The sequence below is a fragment of the Dendrobates tinctorius genome, unplaced genomic scaffold (genome assembly GCF_039654945.1).
Source record: "Dendrobates tinctorius isolate UK_male_01 unplaced genomic scaffold, ASM3965494v1 ptg000046l, whole genome shotgun sequence".
In the NCBI taxonomy this organism is placed as follows: domain Eukaryota; kingdom Metazoa; phylum Chordata; class Amphibia; order Anura; family Dendrobatidae; genus Dendrobates; species Dendrobates tinctorius.
The window spans coordinates 32,340,715-32,359,485 of NW_027361714.1; the positions used below are offsets into that span (position 1 = coordinate 32,340,715).

Sequence of the window (18,771 nt, forward strand, 5' to 3'; positions counted from 1 at the left end):
CGTAGTGTCACTAGTGATAGGGCACTATTGCGCCTCTTGTTCCCTCACCCTTTTTGTATTGAGTTGAGATTTTGATTTGTAGCATTTTTGGACACCTAGCAGTTTTTGATCGCTTTCTATTCTGATTTTTGGGAGGCAGAAAGAACAAAAACATCAACTCAAGGTTTGTTTTATGGGGTTCTTTATGCCATTGACTGTGTAATAAAAATTATTTTTTTGTGTGTTGCCGCTTTTACACAATAAAAACTATTTTTTAGAAATAATAGCTGTTTTTGCATTGTTGTATTTTGAGAGCTATAATTATTTCGTTTTTTAACTGATGGAGCTGTATGGCAGCATGTTTTTTGTGAGGGATGATAGTGTTTTCAGCTATATCATTTTTATCAATATTCATCTTTTTGATTGTGTTTTATTTCACTTTTCGTTTGGCGGTAGGTATGATGAAAAAACAGGTTTTTTGCCAGTTTTTTTTTTTTATTTTTTTTTGCGTTGTTTACTGAATGAGATATCTAGTGTGACAGTTTTACAGGTCAGGTCGTTCAAGATGTGGCAATGCCAAATATGTATACTTTTTTTTTTAAATAAATATGCGTATTTATCGGTATAATATTTTTTTTTCTTTTTTGTTGTTCTTAATTTGGTGAGTTTTAAAAATATATTTTTACACATTTTTTCAACTTTTTAACTTAATGTTTCTATGGGACTTTATCTTTTATGACACTGATTACTGGTATTACGCATTGCAATGCATCAACACTGCAATGCATTATACCAGTTAGTATACACTGACCGAACATTTTTTAGACCATGTTCCTGGCAGGTCATCATTTGACGTTGGGTTGATATGGCAACGATTGGCAGCTTGTCATGGGGGTGCCCATTGAACGAGAGATAGAGCCTCTTCCCTCTCCCAGCTTTCTAAATGCTGCGATTGCTATTGATTGCAGCATTTAGAAGTTTAAACAGCCAAGGTTGGTGCGGACACCCCCACTGCCTGTGATAGCCGGGGCTCAGCTATCACTTAAGCTGAGCTCCCGGCGGCAACCATGTACGTCCATTTGTGGGAATATACTGCAAAATAGGATGCACTGGTATGTCCAATATTGGGAAGGGGTTAATTTACAGTTCCCCAAAAGAATGGAATAAAAAGTGATTAAAAAGTCATATGTACCTCAATATATCTATATAATGCAAAACTACAACTCATACTCCAAAATTAAGGCCTCATATTGCTCTGTCAAATGAAAATGGATAATTATAGCTTTTAGAACATGGCCACACAAATATTTTTTTAATAGTAATTTATTATGAAAAAATAGTAAATCATAAAAAAATTACTTAAGTATGGTATTGTCTAAGTCATGCTGACCCACAGGATGTTTTTGTTGTACAGTGTGTTCTTCAAAATGCAAAAAGAGTGAATATAATGGCTGAATTGGTGGAAAAATAAAACTTATAGAAAATCAAGAAAAAAACTTGAAACCCAAGCACTACAGTCATTAAGAGGTTAATATCATACAGATTAGAATGGCTGACTTATTTCCCTGCTATGGCAGGAAACATACAGACTTCAAGCTTAACATTTATACTTCTGTAAATGCATATCATTGCAGATATGATTAAAACTATAAATATATAAAATGATAAAAAATACTACCCAAGTACTTTTTATTTGCCCAGGAAGGAGATGTGTTAAAATCAAAAGGTCCAAGTTCATCAAAGCTATCCAATCTGTAAATCAGAAGAGAAAAAATAAATAATTTACAGGAACATACAGATTTAAGTACATTTCATTTTATATGCTAGTTTCAAATCGATTGTTTCTTGAAAATGATTACATTTTAAAAAGACTGGAATTATGCACTAACATTCAATTGATATTACAGGGTTTTAAAAGACTGAGGGGCATAAGTTCCAAAGAATATCCCTCCCAACATTCACACACACAAAAAAAAAATGATATACCGTACAGTATATAAAACAACTACTATATACTGGGACCAAATATAACTACTCTACAATGGTTAAATATTACTTCCATACTGTTCTTTACCAAAGTGCATTATACAAAAACCAAGGTGGCCAAATATTACATTGTACAGAGCCCATACAATGCCATAGAACCATGAACTCTATCATTGCTACTGCATTGTAACTAAATGATATTCCCATTCAACTATTAAATAAAGCTGAGCAAACTTGTTCGGAAAACATTTGCCAATTTCAAATTCTGCACGAACATATCATATTCTGGTTCGTGTTCGCTTTCACTCGCATTCGGCAAATGTTGGTCACAGTTTGGTAAATCATCGCGTTTCCACTAATGCTTTTGTATAACTTTGGCCAGGATAGTGGTGCTGTATGATGAGCAGCGGGGAGGGGGTGTCGAAAGATTAAAGGAGCGTTTGAAGAGATTACAGGCACGCATGCTTTTTTTCAGTTAACTTTATGTGTTAATTCCAGAAACCAATCAGGGCGCTGAAACCATCCACAACATCATGATATGGTTGCCTAAGTCACATGTCTCTGACCATATAAAAAGCGGACATCTTGTTTTGCTGACACAATTTGGTCAGTGTCACAGTGCAGAGAAGTCTCTCCTGGTGCTGCTAAAAGTGAACTTATCCTGTGTAAAATCAATCTTACAGCATAGAAGTACACTGTGCAAGAACTGTGTGGCAGTCTCTTGAAGCCCCGTTTGCTACTCCAAATCGTTTGTGCTAAAACTGTGTTTCAGTGGCAAATCAGAATCCCAGATTTCCACTTAAAAATCGTTAGGCCTAATATAGTGGTGCAGCCAAGAGACCCAATAAGCTACTCCAAATCGTTCGTGCTAAAACTGTGTTTCAGTGGCAAATCAGAAGGACAGATTTCCACGTTGAAATGTTTAGGCTTAATATAGCGGTGCAGCAACGAGGCCCAATTAGCTACTCCACATTGTTTGTGCTAAAATTGTTTTTCAGTGGCAAATCAGAAGGCCAGATTTCCACTTAAAAATTTCTAGGCCTAATATAGTGATGCAGCTGTAAGGGTCGGTCAGAACCGTAGTCGTGGCAGAGGACTCCAGAGCAACGGTGTCCTGGCCTCCCCTCACATAGACATGGCAGCTTCCTGTCAGCATACCTGCAGCTCCATTCTTCTCAGGGCTTTCTGTAATGCGCTGCACGTTCTCCTCAGATGATGTGGAACAAACAGAGTCACAGCCCCGTTCAACTTTAACAATAACAGCTTTACTCATTTTTTTACACAGCTCATCCATTTTCTTTACAGTGGTTACCTCAGATTCCACAGTGCACAATTCTGTCACTTTCCCTATGCTCTCTCTGTCTTCCTTCAGCATATCTCTGGGACGTCCCGTTCAGCATCACCGCATCCTCTCTGTCCAGCTTCACCACTTTTGGGAATTCCCCTGTCTGTTTCACCTCAGACAAAAAGGCGTCTGCCCATGTAGCAAGCTGCGTCATAGTGAGTGATCTGTGCTGCCGTACCTGTTATGAACTGGTCACTGAGGAGGATGGCAGGAATAGGCTAGGCCACCAGGAAACCAGAAAGGTTGGTAACTTAGTGGATTGCAGACCCTAATCCTTACAGCACAACTAGCTTTAGCCGTGGGGCGTAAATATGATGCCCTAGATGCCTCGGCACAGCCGGAGAGCTAACTAAGCCTGAAGCAAGAAAGGTGAAATCTAAACTGCCCCGGAGTAGAACCCCAAAGGAATAGAAAGTCCTCAAAATTATATTGTCAGTGAGACAAGAAGAGACACAAACCCAGGCAGAAAATAGACTGAGCAAATGATGGGGCCCAAACTGACTAGATAGGAAAGGAAAGACACTGCAATCACGCAAAAAACCCTAAAAAATCCAACACGTCTAATGTACAAAAAACACTGAGGTCTCATGACCTCTCCTCCACTATATCAGCATTCTGATGAGAGCTGGCAGCAAAGCAAAAGAGACTAATATAACAGGGGACTGAACAAACTGACACAAGCTGTAACATATGGAGTGGGGTCTAGCACAGCCCCAGCAGGGAGCTCGTTGAACCCTCACAGCAAAGAAGAAAGAGGCAAAACCAGATAAGATGCAAAGGATTAGCAAATGAACAGCTTAACTGAAAAATGCAGGATCAGGCAGGAGACAACAGACCTCAGAATGCACAGGGAGAAACTAATCACCAGCAGCCACTGAAGGAAGCCTGCTCCCTTAAATACTCCAGTCAGTAACCCCAGATTTCCAATCATCGTCGTCAGGTGGCGGACTTCGGCCATCTCCACTACCCACAGTAACCACCAGAGGGGGCCCCGACTCAGAAGTCAAATCGAGAGAGTTCACAACACGTACCGCTGCCAACTGTCTCACTACCATCTGTAGTACAGTCATTATGCACTGCCATGTACTGCGCTGCTGTGACCTGTGTGGCTGTGATCTGCATTGCTATGTTCTGCAGTGTTGTCATCTGTTGCCATCAGGCCCTGGATGGCTGGGTCCATGTCTTTAATGTTACAGAGCTGACTGCCCTGTCAGGGAGCTCCCTCCCAACTGATTCAAATCTCAGCTGTTACCCAGCATAACGACATTTAGCTCCTCCTACTTTAACTATTTACAACCTGAGTATGCGCTCCACCCCCATCTAGTGGCCTAACTGGAGTACTACGCTTTCCCTACAACTACAACAGTAGTTATACATAGCATTAACTTAAATATACATTACTCTTTTATCCTTTAAGGTAATACACATAATAGTGTAGCAGTACCTATGTGACACACACATAATGGTAATACACATGTAGCAGTACCAGTAAAATACGAGAAAGAGATAAAAGATAGATCCATAACATTTTCCATTCCCTTACACAGCCACAAGGCCCAATTAGCTAATCCAAATAGTTTGTGCTGAAACTGTGTTTCAGTGGCAAATCAGAAGGCCGCATATGAAAATTCAAATTTCTTGTGCTAATACCGTTGTCGTGAAAAAAATCCACATTTTGGCAGAATAATATGTTGTGCTGTTAATATTTTGGCCTACTCAGGAGTCCACATTTCAAAATATAAATTCTTTGTGGTAATACTGTTGTCCAGATGTAAGGCCACATTTCTCCAGAAAAATATTTTGTACTGGTAATATTTTGGCCATGCGTGAATCCACATTTGAAAATAAAAATTGCTAGTGCTAATAGCATGTTCCTGAAACATAGAGCCACATTTAGGTATATAAATATTTAGTGCTACTAGTTGTTCTCTAGCCAGGGGTACACATTTCTGAATCTAAATTGTTTTGAGTAATAGTGTGCTACAGAAAGCAGGCTACATTTCAGTATAGAAGTGCTACTTGCGTGCTCCAGCCAACAGGCCACATTTCACATTTCAACTTGGGACAGGACAGAGCTTGGAGCAGCATTTGTAGCTTATAGGGAACCTGTCACCTGTTTTGGTTGCTATAAGATGCAGCCACTGCCTTTCAAGGCTTATCTACAGCATTCTATAATGCTGTAGAAAACCCCCTTTTCCAACCTGCAAGATAAGAAAAATAAATTTTATTATACTCACCCAGGAGGGCAGTCCGATGTGGTCTGGTCCGATGGGTGTTGCAGGTCCGGGTCCATCTCCTCCCATCTTCTTGCAGCGTCATCCTCCTGCTTGCTTCATCGCTCTCCGATATCGCATCCATTTTGAACTGTTCTAAAATCTATCCTCCTGCTCCTTATTTGATCACTTATAATTTGGCTTCTAACAGCACCATTTCATTGAAACTGCTCTGTCAAAAATCAACAACGACCCACTAACTGCCAAATCCAAGTGACACTACTTGTCCTCCTCCTCCTGGACGTGTCATCTGCCTTCAACACAGTGGACCATTCCCTCCTACTACAGACTGTCTCATCTCTGGTCATCACAGACTTGGCCCTAGCTTGGTTCTTTTCATACCAAACAGACAAGACATTCAATGTCTCCCACTCACACCTCCTCATCTCGCTCCCTATGTGTCAGTACCCCCTAAGATTCAGTTTTAGGACCCCTGCTCCACTCCATCTAATCCTTCAGCCTGGGACAGCTCATAGAGTCTCACGGCTTTTATTATCACCACTATGATGATGACACAGATCTACCTCTCTGGATATGATATCACCTCCTTACTTACCGGAATCCCACAATGTCATTCTTCTACTTCATCTTTCTTCTCTGCACAGTTTCTAAAACTTAACATGGATAAAACCGAATTCTTCATCTTTCCACCATCTCATTCAACCCCCTCAACTTACAATGTAAAAAAAAAGTATTTAGTCAGCCACCAATTGTGCAAGTTTGCCCACTTAAAAAGATGTGAGAGGCCTGTAATTAACATCATAGGTAGACCATAACTATGAGAGTCAAAATAAAGCAAATCCAGAAAATCACCTTGTCTGATTTGGCAAGATTTATTTTTCAAATTATGGCGGAAAATAAGTATTTGGTCACCTAATAAACATGCAAGATTTCTGGCTCACACAGACCTGTAACTAACTTCTTCTTTAAGAGACTCATAAACCCTCTACTCATTACCTGTAGTAATAGCACCTGTTTGAACTTGTTGTTATCAGTATAAAAGACATCTATCCACAACCTCAAACAGTCACACTCTAAACTCTACTATGGTGAAGACCAAAGAGCTATCGAAGGACACCAGAAACAAAATTGTAGCCCTGCACCAGGCTGGGAAGAATGAATCTGCAATAGCCAAGCAGCTTGGTGTGATGAAATCAACTGTTGGAGCAATAATAAGAAAATGTAAGACATACAAGACTAGTGATATCTCCTTCAATCTGGGGCTCCATGCAAGATCTCACCCCATGGAGTCAAAATGATCACAGGAACAGTGAGCAAAAATTCCAGAACCACACTGGTGACCTAGTGAATGACTTGCATAGAGCTAAGACCACCCTAACAAAGGCTACCGTCAGTAACACACTATGCCACCAGGGATTCAGATCCTGCAGTGCCACACATGTCCACCTGCTTAAGCCATTACATGATAGACACAAAATTAGTCCCAAAATTATATTCAACATATGGCACTTCAAGAAACATGAGCACATAAAAAGGGTCGCTGATGTCATGAAACAATAAACCCAAAGAATAGATCAAAGAAAAAACGCATAGAATAAATTATAAATTGTATTAATATTGAATTAAAATATGCATAAAAGTATGGAACAGAATATATGCAAAAACAGTGCAACCAGAAGGGGGCACCAAAGTATCACTGCATAGATAATTTTAAATACCAAAATATATCAAAAATAATATAAGATCACATATTGCACCAGGTCCATATTTACCAATGATAATAAAGGCAGGCTGATTGTGTTGCATAGAATGGCACTAAAATTTCTCAAAGAGAGATTAACTTAGCCCAGAAACACATATAAAGAATCAGACTCCCATTAAGGTAACCGCTAATAAGACCGCCATAAATTATACCTGGAAAGGTTGCCAAGAGTCCTGGAAAGTGATCCATGTGTCCCCCCTCGCCCCGACGCGCGTTTTGCCCACAGCTTCTTCCGGGGACGATGTTTCATGACATCAGCGACCCTTTTTGTGTGCTTAAGCCATTACATTTTAAGGCCCGTCTGAAGATTGACCGTCTGAAGTTTGCTAGAGAGCATTTGGATTATCCAGAAGAGTATTGGGAGAATGTCATATGGTCTGATGAAACCAAACTAGAACAGTTTGGTAGAAACAAAATTCATCATTTTTGGAGGAAACAGAATGCTAAGTTGCATCCAAAGAACATCATACCTACTGTGAAGCATGGGGGTGAAAACATCATGCTTTGGGGATGTTTCTCTGCAAAGGGACCAGGACGACTGATCCGTGTACATCAAAGAATGAATGGGGTCATGTATTGTGAGATTTTGAGTGTAAACCTCATTCCATCAGCAAGGGCATTGAAGATGAAACGTGGATGGGAATTTTAGCATGATAATGATCCCAAGCACACTGCCAGGGCAGCGAAGGAGTGGCTTCGTAAGAAGCAAATGAAGGTCCTGGAGTGGCTTAGCCTGTCTCCAGATCTCAACCCCATAGAAAACCTTTGGAGGGATTTGAAAATCCATGCTGCCCAGCGACAGGCCAAAGACATCACTGCTCTAAAGGAGATCTGCATGGAGGAATGGGCCAACATAACACCAACACTATGTGCCAAACTTGTGAAGACTTACAGAAAACATTTGACCTCTGTCATTGCCAACAAAGGATATATTACAAAATATTGAGATGAACTTTTCTTAATGATCAAATACTTATTTTCCACCATAATTTGCAAAATAAATCTTGTCAAATCAGACAAGGTGATTTTCTGGATTTGTTTTCTCATTTTGACTCTCATAGTTGAGGTCTACCTATGATGTCAATTATAGGCCTGTCTCTTTTTTTTAAGTGGGAGAACCTGCACACTTGGTGGCTGACTAAATACTTTTTTCCTCACTGTACTTATCCTTGAAAATCAATGTCTTGACTGTGATCTATTCTTCAAATCAAAGATCTAAGCCCTTTGCCCTTTACCCTTCCTGCTGACTCCAACTCACAAATATCATTCGGATAAGCAGATTCCTCAACCATGAAACTGCAAAAACACTAGTGCAGGTCCTCATCATCTCCCGCTTTGACTCACTGCAACACCCTGCTCTGTGGCCTCCCTTCTAACACTATCACATCCATCCAATCTATCTTAAACTCTAGTGCCCGCCTAATCCACCTGACTCCCCACTATTTCTCAGCTCCTCCCCTCTGTCAATACCTGCACTGGCTCTCCAATGCACAGAGACTTTGGTTCTGAACCCTAAGTTTGGCATTTAAAGTGATCTAAAACCTGTCTCCTCCATACATCTATGACCTAGACTCCTGATACTTACCTGCACGCAACTTCCGATCCTCACAAGCTCTCCTTCTCTACTCTGCTTTTACCTCCTGTTCCCACAATGGCATACTAGATTTCTCCCTTACATCTCTTCTACTCTGGAACTGTGTCCCTCGACATATCATAATCTCACCTACCATAGGAACCTTCAAAACGAGCCAGAAGAAATACCTCTTCTGACAAGCCAACAACCTACAATAACCATCGCTCCACCATACCGCTGCGGAAGCACCTACTGCATCCTCACTCATCCTTTGTAGACTGTGATCCCTCACGGGCAGGGTCCTCTCTCCTCCAGTAGCAGTCTACTTCTATTGTTTAAGATTATTGTACTTGTTTTTATTCTGTATACCCTTTTCACATAAATGGCACTATATCAATAAATAATAATACCGCTATGCAGCTGCCAAAGAAAGGGAGTCGAGTAGACCGTACAGTAACTGAAGTTTTAAAAAAACTATGCAATCATAATATTTTTACTCTTTGATATTGATAACACTTTAATGGTGTGTGTCAATAATTTTGAGAAATGTTTGTACTCCAAATTTGGTCTCGTTCATGTGTGTTGCCTGGAGCAGTAGGGTTCCCAGATCCCCAGACCTGCAATTACTTTCTGTCAACTACCTGTGTTACTATCCTTAAATTTTTATAACCTTTGTAGTATACCAAGCTGATATTTGTACTATCTGAATGTGGTTGATCAAAAATCACATTTAATATGTTGCATGTTGCACAGCAGACTTACACCAATTACTCACCCACCTCGTCTTAATTGAAACTTCAATTCAAAGCTGTTAATACTTGGCCAGATGCTGATACCTCATGCATGGCCCATAGCTTACTGCTTGTGTGCCATTATAACAGATTCTACTGTTGGTCAATTGATCAGTCAACTACCTGTGTTACTAATGTTTTTATTTTTCTATCAATAGTAGTCTATAAAACTGATGTTTGTGCCATCTGAGTATGGCAGGAATAAAAAAAAAGTTGGAGGTGTTGCATGAGGTGGGAGGTCTCCCAGCTAAGAAGGCTTACACCACTCCTTTAACCACCAGGTCCTCATTGAAACTTCAATTCCAATCTGTAAATTATGGGCCAGGCCCTGACACCTCATACATGGCCCATGGCAGATTGCTGCTGCGTCATTTGCAAATTTCTACTGTGGGTCAATTGATGCCACTTTTGTTGGTGTCTGCCCCTAATTTTAGCTGTTTGGGAAGCATTTTGTCACCCTTAAGGTGTTGTCTATGTGTTAGGTTTTGCCTCCCGTTGCATCTAATGGGGTACATTCGTCAAACCATTTGGCAAACCCGAGATCCGCAGGTCAAATTTTAACTTTTATAACTCCCTAACAAAAAAAAATGTTGGATCAAAAATTGTGCTGATGTAAAGTAGACATGTGGGAAATGTTACTTATTAACTATTTTCTGTGAATTATCTCTGTGATTTAAGGGTATGAAACTTCAGTCCTATAAAAAATATTTTTTGCCACTATCATGAAGTGCAATATATCATTAAAAAATATTCTCAGAATCAATGGGATCCATTGAAGCATTCCAGAGTTGAAGCGTACCAGAGTTATTACCTCATAAAGTCAGTAGTCAGAAGTGTAAAAATTGGCCCTGTCATTAACGTGCAAACCATCTTCGGGGTAAAATCTATGGCAAAGGTTATTCACTGAATACAGATTTTATTTTCACTCATCTTTTTTTAATAAAGGAAGGCAAAGGCATTCACATACCCTTAAACAATCCTTTTAATTAGTCTAATTATGTTTGCTTTTTTCCAAGTTGACAGATTTACACATTTTTGCCAATTAGGCTTTGTACCAATATTACTCTATAAACCAAATATCTTCTTTAAGAAATATTAAGGGTAGATTTGAAAATAATGATAATTAACATATGCTTTTATAATCTCAACTCTGACAATATTTAGCAATGGATATAGTAGATAGTAGCTTAGATATACATGATGTTCAGTGGTTAGAACTGCAGCCTTGCAGCGCTGGGGTCCTGGGTTCAAATACTACCAAGGACAACATCTGCAAGGTGTTTGAATGCTCTCCCCGTGTTTGCGTGGTTTTCCCCCCAGATACTCCGGTTTCCTCCCACATTCCAGAGACATACTGATAGAGAATTTAGATTGTCAGTCCCATCGGGGACAGTGATGATAATATCTGTAAAGTGCTGCGGAATATGTTGGAGCTATATAAATAAAATGATTATTATCATTATGAACTCTTGAGAGCATACTGACCCCAAGACAATCACTATTGCTACATAGAACGTTAGAGTAAGACCAAAATAAGGCTCCTTGAGAAAGATGATATAGTTTCATAGCTTTTAAGGATGGAGGTAGACTAAAATTTTAATACAGAAGAAGGCAATAATCCCATGAAGTTTCTGAACCAAGCTAGACTGTAACTGTTATACCTTTTCTATACAAGAAAGAGATCTAAACCTTAAAAATGTTGTCCCATGTCATAGGGTAAATAAGTGGTAAAATAAAAAAGTAAGGTTTTCTTTACCCTTCCTGATTACAGCACTATATCTCCTTAGCTCTGTTGTTTGGCTACAGCAGTGACATCATGTAGACATAGATGTAGCGAATCATTAGCTCAAAGGATGTACAGTTGTGTAAAAAAGTGTTTTCCCTTTTCTGAATTCCTATTCTTTCCCATATTTGTCACACTTAAATGTTTCAGATCACCAAACAAATTCAAATCCTAGACAAAACATAACACAATTAAACACAAAATGCAGTTTTTAAATGAAGGTCTTTATTATTAATGAAAAAGGAAATCCAAACCTACATGGCCCTGTTGATGACATGAACTGCCGAGCTCAGTAATTGGTTTCAGCACTGCCAACATGAAGTCACAGCTGTAGCCAAACAACAGACACCTGAAAAGCCATGGAGACACAGCACTGGACAGGGGGGAGGGTAAGTAAAGTAATTGGCATTTAGCCAATAGTTTCTTGAAAAGGGACAACCCCTTTAAGTACTGAAAACGTGCTACAGCGTGCAACTTTGATGTCATGCTTGTAAAAGGTACTGTCACACTTAGCGATGTACCAGCTATCCCGACCAGCGATATGACGCGGTCAGGATCGCTGGTACATCGCTAAGTGGTCGCTAGTGAGCTGCCACACAGGCAGATCTCAGCAGCGACATCGCTGGGGACGGGGGTCGCTACTTACCTGTCACACTAGGCGATCCTGCGTCCTCCCGCCCGCGTCCACGCTCGTCGCTCGTCTCTCCACAGGAAGCGCCGCAGGAAGCTGACGACGAGAAGCGGTCCTGAATGTTCTCGCGCGATCAGCGATAACCAGCGGGGGAGCGGGTCGTAGGTAAGTATCAGACACAGCGATATCGCTAGCAATATCACTACAACATCACAAGTTATAGCGATATTGCTAGCAATATCGCTTAGTGTGACAGGCCCTTTAGTCTTCCAAAACATAATAGGTTTATCTGGCACTGCAAACTGATAGCCAATCCTTAAGGTGCTGTCACACTTAGCGATGTACCAGCGATCCCGACCAGCGATATGACGCGGTCAGGATCGCTGGTACATCGCTAAGTGGTCGCTAGTGAGCTGCCACACAGGCAGATCTCACCAGCGACATCGCTGGGGACAGGGGTCGCTACTTACCTGTCACACAAGGCGATCCTGCGTCCTCCCGCCCGGCTCCACGCTCGTCGCTCGTCTCTCCACAGGAAGCGCCGCAGGAAGTTGATGACGAGAAACAGTCCTGGACGTTCTCGCGCGATCAGCGATAACCAGCGGAGGAGCGGGTCGTAGGTAAGTATCACACACAGCGATGTCGCTAGCAATATCGCTATAACGTCACAAGTTATAGCGATATTGCTAGCGATATCGCTTAGTGTGACAGTACCTTTAGGATATGCTACTAAGATCAGATCAGTGGTGGCCAAATCTCCTCAGCTCACAAGGATGGTTAGCTCACTAAACAGACAATGTTGCTTCATTGAATGCAGCATGTTGTGTAGTGTTTACTGTAGATTATCAAATAGGCTCCACTGAGTTGCAAATTTGGTGGAACCAAATGTAAAATATGGCTCTCATTCAACTACAAAAAATTTCTTATCATTTGTATTCTATATTCATATCCAGGTCTCCTCAAATATTTTCATATTAATAGACTTTAGACACAGATCAATAGACATTAGATGCATAATTTTGTACTTATTTAGGATATACAGTACTGTATATGGTACATTATATAGCTTGGTAATTATGATGGAGTGAGATTGTGGAGGTCATAAACAGTTTATGTCATGATCTACAATTTTCAGAAGGGAAACCATTTAATTAACCAAACCCATTATGTTAATTAATCAAAGATTATCAGCATAATGTCACACATGAATGAATAATTTATTATCTGTGAACTCAGACCACATTTACTAATTACATTTCATAACCTAGTGTGTGTGTGGTATTTGGAAAAAAGATTTGTGTGCAAAAGGCCATTTCAATAAAATTCATGCTTCTAATAGGATTACCAGCCAGACTGATTTTAAAAGGTGTTCTCAGGGCCTGAATTTGGTTTAATGTTTTGACTTCACTTGGCTTTGTTTCTTTCTTTTTCCTTCCTCTTTTTTGAATTCTTTTTCTAAAGGATCAATCTGCAGAGGATTGAGATTGTGTAGAATTTCCTGAAATTAGCAGTTTCATGCAAATTAAATCATTTTTATTTTCAGTTCCAGTTCTCAAAAAAAAAACCTTACCTAGCACTATTTCCTACACTGCTGAAGCATCAGAGGGCAGGCAGATGTCATTTTATGTTTCCGCATGGACTTCCCTATAATGCATTCCAGCTATGACATCTTACAGATTATCATACTTTGCACAGTGGTTGTCAGTATCTGAGTTATCACAGATCACTGGTTCCCATTGCAGCACAGTTTGCACGGTAGATTCATTTTCCATCTCCAGTACCACTAGGTAAGTCTCTATGTTCTGTAGAGAGTTAGCTCTTATGGTCACTGGGGTGTTCTCTCTCTTTTGGTCAGTAGGGTCCACTCTTTTTCATCTGTAAAGTGTAGGCAATTATGATCAGTGTGGTCCTCTCTTTCACACCTGTAAAGTGTTACCCCTTAAGGCCCCGTCTCACATAGCGAGATCGCTAGTGAGATCGCTCATGCGTCACCGATTTTGTGACGCAACAGCGATCTCGCTACATGTGACACATAGCGGTGACCGGGCCCCCCGCTGGATATCGCTGATCATGGTCGAATGTCCTGAGCCATTTTTTCATTGTCATGCTATAGGGAGGTGGACCTGATGGAGAGATCTGCCTTTAGTGGTAGGCAGAGGGATAGCTCAGCGTAGGAATGGAAGCGCTGAGATGAAGAGGAAATGGGTGCCGTACTGTAGAGTGACCATTAGAGGGCAGTGGGGAGCGGAGAAGAAAGTGAAGTGAAAGGCAGCGGATGGCCCTCAGAGAGTATCTGACAGGAGAGACAGTCACGGGGGTGACCCAAAGGACAGTAACGACAGACAGAGACAGTCTGAAAGTAACAAGTAGCAGTGTACATTGAATGGCGAAGCGCTGTGGTGGAAGTGCTTAGGGCAGCCACAGCGAGGAGAGCCACAGAGGACACCACGATGGTGAAACTAGGAATGTGAAGGTATCCGGGTCTGTGAACAAATGGTCTGTGAATGTCCTGTGATGCATGACAGAGGTCGCCATCAAGGTGGTGAATAAAAATGGACCTGTTGAACCCAATTTCTGTCTCAGTCTCCAGTCTGTCGACGCTAAGAAGCGGGTCACCCCCCATCCCTGCTGGTCTCCCTATCTCTTTCATCATCTCCTCTACCCCAGTCCGGCCAGAACCCTACATTTGGCATAGTCGGCTGGATCACCGCCACCAATACTACAACTTCAGTGGCAAGCCTGCGACAGAGGAAGATAAAAAGACTTGAGTTGCCTGGTTGTGGGTTACAAATTTGGGACTCAGTTCAGGCCATCAGAGGAACCGGAGCGGTATTGGAACTGAAAATGTCTGTGGTGATTTGCCAGCTAAAGAAACAGACACAGGCCTTTACAACTAAACTGGATGACCCGAGGCTATATCAAATCCACCCCTGGGGGGAGAGATGTTCATCTGGAGAGAACTGCCCCCTCATGTTGGACCCTGGATGATGGGTGGAGAAACCCACCTCCACACCACCCAAGAATGGGAGTGGCCCGGGTGGAGAGACCTGCTGCGGCTGTTTGGCGCCATTCAGCCACTGGAACCCGGACGGAATGAGACGTTGCAGCTGTCGGGGTATCGGGCACCTGGAATGGCGGTGGCGCCAGGAACTGGAGACTCATCGGGAGACCTGCCTACGGGGCCTCCCCGTGGAACTGTCGGGCCTGGAGGCTGGCCCTGCCGGATGGCGGGGTGAAAATCAATGGCCGGGAAAGGAGCAATGGGAAAACCTGCTGGGAGCCGCCGCGGCTGGGAAGGTGAGCGTGTCCCCGGCCCCGCCGGCAGCACCCCAGGCAAACCCCGGCCCCAAGCTCCATGTCGCAGATAGATCTCAGGGCCCTGACATCAGCCCTCGGCCTCCGCGCCGTGGTCTGTTATGAATGAGTCACCGAAGGAGGAAAAAACAAAAATACAAGCTAAGTCCAGAAAACCGGAGAGGTTGGTAGTTATCGGATTGCAGACCCCTGATCCTATCCACAACAACTAACAGTAGCCGTCGGGGGTTCCTACGATGCCCTAGACCCCACGATCACAGCCGGAGAACTAAATAGGCCTAAAGAAAGGGGAAATCTAAACTGCCCCAGAGCAGACCCCAAAGCAATAGGCAGCCCCCAACATATAATGACGGTGAAGCAAGATGAAAACACTAACACAGATAGAAAGATAGGTTGAGAAAACGATGGGGCCCAAGCTAACTAAAAAGGACAGGATAGAAAAGCTGCTGACTGCAATCCATAAAAAACCCTACCAAAAAATGTCCCAACCGTCTGATAGGAAAAACAGGCCCTGAAGTCGCTAGGACTTCAAAAAGACTATATCAGCACTCAGGTAAATTCTGAAGTCAGAGCAAAGAGAAAAACTGATCAGAGACAAAAATGGAACTCAGCACACCCCCGACCGGGGATGGCTGAACTCCAAAAAGCAAGGTAAACAAAACAAAACTAATAAGTTCAATAGCAGAGCAAAAACTTATCTTTGGGAAGCAGGAATCAGACTGGTCTCCAAGAATCCAGCAGAGAAATCACCAGCGACTCAGAAGGGCATCGGCTGCCTTATATCCAGTCAGAATTTCCTGTTACCCAGTCATCATCTACCAGATCAGGTGTTTGGTAATCAGCCTCACTACCTTCCTTCACCAGAAGAGGGAGTTCATCAGATATCAACGGTGAAGGGGAAAATGAACTCACAACAGCGGTCGTTGCTTCATCTGCGGCCCTGCCTGCGGTTGGTTTGCCGGAACCTGTGGCCACCTTGAGTCCAGCTGCAGCCTCCCCTGTGGCCATGCCAACTTCACTGCTAAAGACTGCTACGGCCAATTCACCACCAGAGCCTGCGGCCACTTCTGCCCGCCCTCGACCTCGACCGAAGCCCGCCCACCAGACTCTGCGGCCTATACCAGACCCTTCGCTTGGGTTGCGGAGGTCATCCATAAAAAGAAGGCAGGGAGCAGGAGATCTGGGGGCTGCTGCATGAAAAATGAGAGGCTGGCATGGCGGTTCCACGTTCCATCGGGAGGCTGGTGCACGCGAACCAGGAAAAAGGGTATGGATTCATCCGGGACCTTGTCACTGGTGAAAAGGTATATTTGAATGTGGTGTCTATCCGTCATGGCTGGGTTCTACAGGAGGGAGACTTAGTCTCTTATTATAAGGAGTACTGCCCCCGCGGCTACTACGCCATTGCGGTGATTGCCTGTCCTGAGGACTACATGCCCCTGTAAAAGGGACTCACAGAGACACCCCAAGAATCCCGGTACTTCACGGCCGTGGAGTCCCTGGCTGAGTTGGTGGAACACCGGCCTCAGGAGATGGTCCGGACTACTGGGGATTCGATGCACCATTGTGCAATTCATAGGACAGTTCTGCGTCCAAGTTAACAGAAATGTTTTTCTTCTCTCTCCTGACACAGCGGGGACACATACAGGGAGGTGCTCATGGCAAAGGAAGGGGGAGTATCCCTATCTGGTTGACATTACATTTTAGTGTGTTGAAAAAGAAAGAGAGGTAAAAGAAAAAATAAAATCTGTTTTGATAAAAACGTGTTTCAGCAAATATGGAAAAGTGTGCAGTGAATTTGACGTATGACGAACACGACTTAGTCAAGAGGACAGGACGTCAAGACAGGAAGAGTGTAGACAGACTGGGGTACAGGAGTCAGGTCCCTAGTATCATGCCCCAAGGAGAAAAGGATGAGATTGTCGAGGACGACAATGGACAAAGGAAGGAGTAATGTAGGGAGGTGGACCTGATGGAGAGATCTGCCTTTAGTGGTAGGCAGAGGGATAGCTCAGCATAGGAATGGAAGCGCTGAAATGAAGAGGAAATGGGTGCCGTGCTGTAGAGTGACCATTAGAGGGCAGTGGGGAGCAGAGAAGAAAGTGGTTATGTAACTGCCATGGGTCAAGGTCATTGTCATTGGTCAGAGGTCTCTGTCAGGTGATAGTGGGCGGAGCTACCAGGGCAGGTAATATAAAGGCTGAGGGAAGGTTCCAGAAGGTCCAGTTAGCCAGGGGAGCTCACTAGATAGGAGGGTCTGCTGTGAAGTGAAAGGTAGCGGAGGGCCCTCAGAGAGTATCTGACAGGAGAGACTTTCACTGGGGGTGACCCAAAGGACAGTAACGGCAGACGGAGACAGTCTGAGAGTAACAAGTAACGGTGTACTTTGAATGGCGAAGCACTGTGGTGGAAGTGCTTAGGGCAGCCACCGCGAGGAGAGGCACAGAGGATGCCACGATGGTGAAACTAGGAAAGTGAAGGTATCCAGGTCTGCGATGCAGAACTCAGGGACACAGGCTGAAATCATTCAGAATAGCTGCTGTGTGACAATGCACCAGCGATCCTTTCCAGGTCATATCGTTGTCGGGATCGCTGGTGCGTCATTGAAGAGTTCTGCCTGTTTGGCAGCTTACTAGCGACCATGTAGCGACGCACTAGCGATCCCTACCAGGTCGTAGCATTGTCTGGATCGCTGGTGCATCGCTATGTGAAACAGGACTCTTATGGTCAGAGTAGTTCTCTCTCACCTGTGAATTATAAACTCTGTGGTCAATGGGGTCCTCTCCTTCTCTCCCTTTAAGTATAAGTTCTTATGGTCAATGAGGTTTTCTCTGTCTCTCTTCTTTTCCCATATAATATACTGACAAATGGAGAAAAATTTCCAAGTGTGTCAAAATTTGGAAACAAAACTAATACTTCCAATATTTTTTAGATTTTGTTTTTACAGCATTCATTGTACAGTAAAAATATCCTGCAAGATGACTCTTCAGGTCAGTATGATTAATGCAATACTAAACTTGTCCAGCTTTTTTCTATTTTAATAATAAAAAAGTCTTTAGTTTAAAAAAAAAAAAAGTTTTGTTTGCAATGCCTTTTTCTGAGACCCATAACTTTTATTTTTCTATTCATGAAGCTTGTCTTTTGCACACAGAGCTGACTTTTTTTAATTGATATCACTTTGGAACATATATGATTTTTGATCTGATTTTATTGTATTTTTGAAGGGAAGTGCAGTGACTGGAAATTCTGGATAACTGATTTTTTTTTCATTTTGGAGTTCAACGCATTGTTTCAATAATTTTAATTTTTTTTTGTAAACTTTTTTTAATTGAAGAATAAAGTCCAGTACATTTAATATATTTTATAAAACAT

At 42.4% G+C, this 18,771-nt stretch overlaps 1 protein-coding gene across 1 annotated transcript in view; it reads right to left on the minus strand.

Annotated features, from left to right (window-relative positions):
• TMEM244 (transmembrane protein 244) overlaps positions 1-18,771 on the minus strand; it is a 68,733-nt gene that overhangs the window by 22,056 nt on the left and 27,906 nt on the right. The window contains exon 4 of the mRNA XM_073576134.1: positions 1,658-1,731. Coding sequence (XP_073432235.1) covers positions 1,658-1,731 — 74 coding nt within the window. The remainder of the gene's footprint in view (positions 1-1,657; positions 1,732-18,771) is intronic.